The sequence below is a fragment of the Sinocyclocheilus anshuiensis genome, unplaced genomic scaffold (genome assembly GCF_001515605.1).
Source record: "Sinocyclocheilus anshuiensis isolate Anshui unplaced genomic scaffold, SAMN03320099.WGS_v1.1 scaffold1305, whole genome shotgun sequence".
In the NCBI taxonomy this organism is placed as follows: Eukaryota; Metazoa; Chordata; class Actinopteri; order Cypriniformes; family Cyprinidae; genus Sinocyclocheilus; species Sinocyclocheilus anshuiensis.
The window spans coordinates 282,541-286,448 of NW_015552694.1; the positions used below are offsets into that span (position 1 = coordinate 282,541).

The 3,908-nt window shown below is 35.2% G+C and overlaps 1 protein-coding gene across 1 annotated transcript in view; it reads right to left on the reverse strand.

Annotated features, from left to right (window-relative positions):
- Nucleotides 1-329: 329 nt before the first annotated feature.
- The window catches only part of LOC107667659 (periodic tryptophan protein 2 homolog), a 12,561-nt gene continuing 8,982 nt past the window's right edge, over nucleotides 330-3,908 (reverse strand). The window contains exons 18-21 of the mRNA XM_016459386.1: nucleotides 3,149-3,367; nucleotides 2,908-3,058; nucleotides 2,211-2,285; nucleotides 330-2,050 (exon numbers count right to left, since the gene is read on the reverse strand). Of these exons, the coding sequence (XP_016314872.1) occupies nucleotides 1,888-2,050; nucleotides 2,211-2,285; nucleotides 2,908-3,058; nucleotides 3,149-3,367 (608 nt within the window). The 3' untranslated portion in view covers nucleotides 330-1,887. The remainder of the gene's footprint in view (nucleotides 2,051-2,210; nucleotides 2,286-2,907; nucleotides 3,059-3,148; nucleotides 3,368-3,908) is intronic.

Here is a 3,908-nt window from a genome sequence, read left to right on the forward strand (position 1 = left end):
TTGTATTTAAAGCTAGAGCACACCAAAATAATCCCTTTTTATAGCCTATGGTTTTTCTGCTTATAATAAATCCACTGAAGTTTTGGCATTTTAAATGAGTATGGAATGCATAAATCTTAAAATTTTAATGTGTTTTATAATGTAAGGATTTTAAAAAGATGGAACATAAAAAGAAAATTATTTTGGTTAAAATGTTTTTTTGAATGTACTAATGAAGTAATACAATTTTCGAAGTAATAAACATTACTATGAAATCTATTTCATGATTTATGTTCTTTACACAAATAATACAAAAGAGAGCTTTATCTGTGCACTTGGGGAATATTAGAGAATTCATCCAAACATTTCTCTCTATGAACCATTTTAATAACATTTCACAACATATGTGAAACAACACCACAAAGGAAATAAACCAATAAGACCAAGCTTGTATAGTATTGTACAGTATGACTTCATGTCATGAGACAGTTTGCTTTATATCGAAGTAAGTGTTCCAAATGGAAGATTAAAATGAACTGATTGGTTCTTGTTCTCTAGCAGAAATCTGTGACTCTCATAGACTTCAACACACATGCTTGTCATTCATTGATTATAATACTTTATAGCCTACTTGTCCCCATTATACATTATAGATTAAATATTTCTTGTTCATATTTAGTTTATCCCCACTAAAAAGATCCAACTTAATCACTACTTCTCTCATGAACTGAAGTCAACATTTTCAGTAATCTTCAATATCTGTCTGTTCCTCATACAATATGGCTTAGGAAAACTTTAATCTTTTGAGTCTTTATTCAGTTTAAAAATATTGAAACCGGTGGCCAAGACATTGTCCAAAAGCTCACATTTTTCAGGGTCTGAAGTTTAATACTTGTTGGTGAAATGCCCATGCATAAGATCATGAAGATTATTAACTGAATCCTTTCTCAGTATGCTTTGGGGTTAGCCGTTTAATCTCTCTATGCCTAGTTGCACAACTTACCCCACTCTTCCCTACTTGTGCAGCCCTTATAGAACACTAATGTAAAAAAGACCCACTGATAGAGACTTCACCATCAGTAATCCTCAGGAATGTGGGGTGGTTGTGGAAAGGATTGATGTTTCAAGCACCATCCTGTTACACAGCAAATTTAAAGCATACATTATGGAAACAATACTGTAACTACAATTCTATGCAAAAATTATGGACAGTCTTATGAACTGTCATGCAGCTTGGCATTAAAGTTGCAGCCAAATGGGACATAAATCATTACAGATATCATTTGGGAGACACTGTGCTCAAAGACAGCATTATTAGGCATGTAAAGAAGCTATGGCAGCCTATGTCTATTTGAAAACAATCCAATGAAACAAACTCTGTGAACACTCTTTCTATATTTAAATCAACATTTTTTCTATTATAAGACAAAAATCATTTTCTATAGAAGCTTATTTCCATCACGATTAAAAACAACAAACAAAAAATGGTAATTGCAACTTCTCACAATTTAGACTTTTTCCTTGCAATTGTAAATTAATATCTGGGAGGGGGAAAAAAAGTCTGAACTGTGAGATATAAATTCAGAATTGCAAGAAAAAAAGTCAGAATTTTAAAATAGGTTGCAATTACCCCTTTTTTTCCGGCAGAAACAAGCTTCCACATCTTTTATACAAGAATAAAAAAGTAGAAACAACACATTTACCAACAGTTGAGCCAATGTTCAAATTTTATATATAAAATTTAAACTGTGTCATTTCATTTCTAACAAGTTTGTAGGTGCTGTCTGTCCATGTTTACACTGACAAAAGACATAAACCTGCATAATAACTGCTGCTCGTCCAAGCCCTGACCTGGCTCTGTTATGTTTCAGTTGAAGTGTTCATGATCAGTTTTCCAGCACTATAGACTCATTCATTATATATATTCTCCTCATCACCTCCGGAGTCCATTTCCACTTCCTCCTCCTCCTCCTCCTCTTCATCACTGAGGGATTCTGCTGCTGTTCTTTTCATCCCTCTCTGTTTAGACAGAGCAGCGGCGTAACGAATGTTGTAAATGTTCCAGTCGCAACTGGGAAGAAAACAAAAGTTATATTTAAACTTGAAAGAGAAACTAACATTGTTTCCTTTGTAGAATTATTTATTTGTGTTTTAATTCCATGTCAGCAACAATGGCTATATTCATGGCAACATTAACAATATCTTCCTTTTTAGAATTCTGTCAAGCTTACAGTTTGGATAGATCATCACTGTGTCTTTGGATGCTCTTCAGTAGCTGCTGTACAGTAGGCAATACAGCTCCAGATCTGAAAATGAGACACATGAACAGTCTTACAGTGCTCACCAACAAAAGATAAAACACTGCAAAATAGGACATAAAACATTTTCCTTACTTTTCTGCATGGAAAAATAAACAGCAGTGAAAGGAGGTGTTTAACCTCCAAAAAATATTGATCATCTTCAGGAGATCAACCTTTACTACTTTTTTATACAGCCATTACAGGGTTAAATAACTGAGGTTGACATCAATTTGTGTCAAAAACTAAAAACATGTATTATTTAATATATTCCTCCCAATAGTAAATAAAAAAATAGATTTTACTACAATTAACTGAATATCAAAAATATGACATTGTATGCTTTTAATTTTTGGATAGTCAAGAAGACCTTGGATGTGGGTCAGTCCAAAAATCATCCTTTTAAAGAGATAAAGACATTTGATGTGTTTAAAACTAGCTAACTTACCAGTGGTATGATAATGTGATGTAACAGCTAATTCTGTCTCTACGCATATTATTTGTGCCAAATGGCCAATTTAAGTGCAAAAATGGGCAATTAAGGGAAAATATAGTATAAGCAAATATAGTACACGAATTCAATAACTTAAAACCAGTGTGAGCTCATTCTGAAAAGAGCTATGCTGCTGACCGGTTCTTGAGCTTTTGTCCATGTAAGGTAAGCAGACACTGAGCCCAGCTGAGGTAGAACTGCAGGTGGTTGGACTTTTCCAATGTTGAGGCCACAAAGTTCAGAAGCTTATCCACATACACATCTGGCAGTGAGCTACATACCACCGTAACTAAAAGATCAAACAATAAGATAAAAATAATGACAAAATTATGTATTTTGAATATGACAACATATTTGACAATTTTAGGAGGGAACATACTTTGGTCATACGGAACTGCTTCCAGAACCTCTCTTATGAGTGGCATTTCATTTAGCCGAAAAGACAGCAAAATGGCTGATGCCCACTCTTTTTTCTTCATCTGCTGCCGTATGCTTGCCGGTGTGACATCCATGTCTAGATCATAGGGGTCAAACACCAGTGAGGCGTCAAGAGAGTAGATCAGCAACCCTTCAGTGGAGGCTGCTGCCCAACTGCGCCCTGAATGGAGAAGTAGGCCAAAACATCATCATTCCGTTCCATATTCAATAAAAATATTAGGAAGTCTGGATAAACATGATTCTGAATAGTTAAAGGGTTAGTTCACCCAAAAATGAAAATTCTGTCATTAATTACTCACCCTCATGTCGTTTCAAACCCGTAAGACCTTCGTTCATCTTCGGAACCCAAATTAAGATATTTTTGATGGAATCTGAGAGCTGTCTGACCCTGCATAGACAGCAATACAACTGAAATGTTCCCAAGTCCAGAAACGTAGCAAGGAGATCTGTAAAATAATCCATGTGACATCAGGGGTTCAACCGTAATTTTACGAAGCTACGAGAATACTTTTTGTGCGCAAAAGAAAAATAAATTATGACTTTATTCAACAATTCGTCTCCTCCACATCACCCTGGTGCCATTTTGGAGAGTATCCGCTGGACGTAAACACGGATCTGTTTCCAATGTTGTTGTGATTGATCTGAACGAAAACAGTGTATCTGTGTGATGCAGCTGACACAGAACAGCATACGCTGTTTAC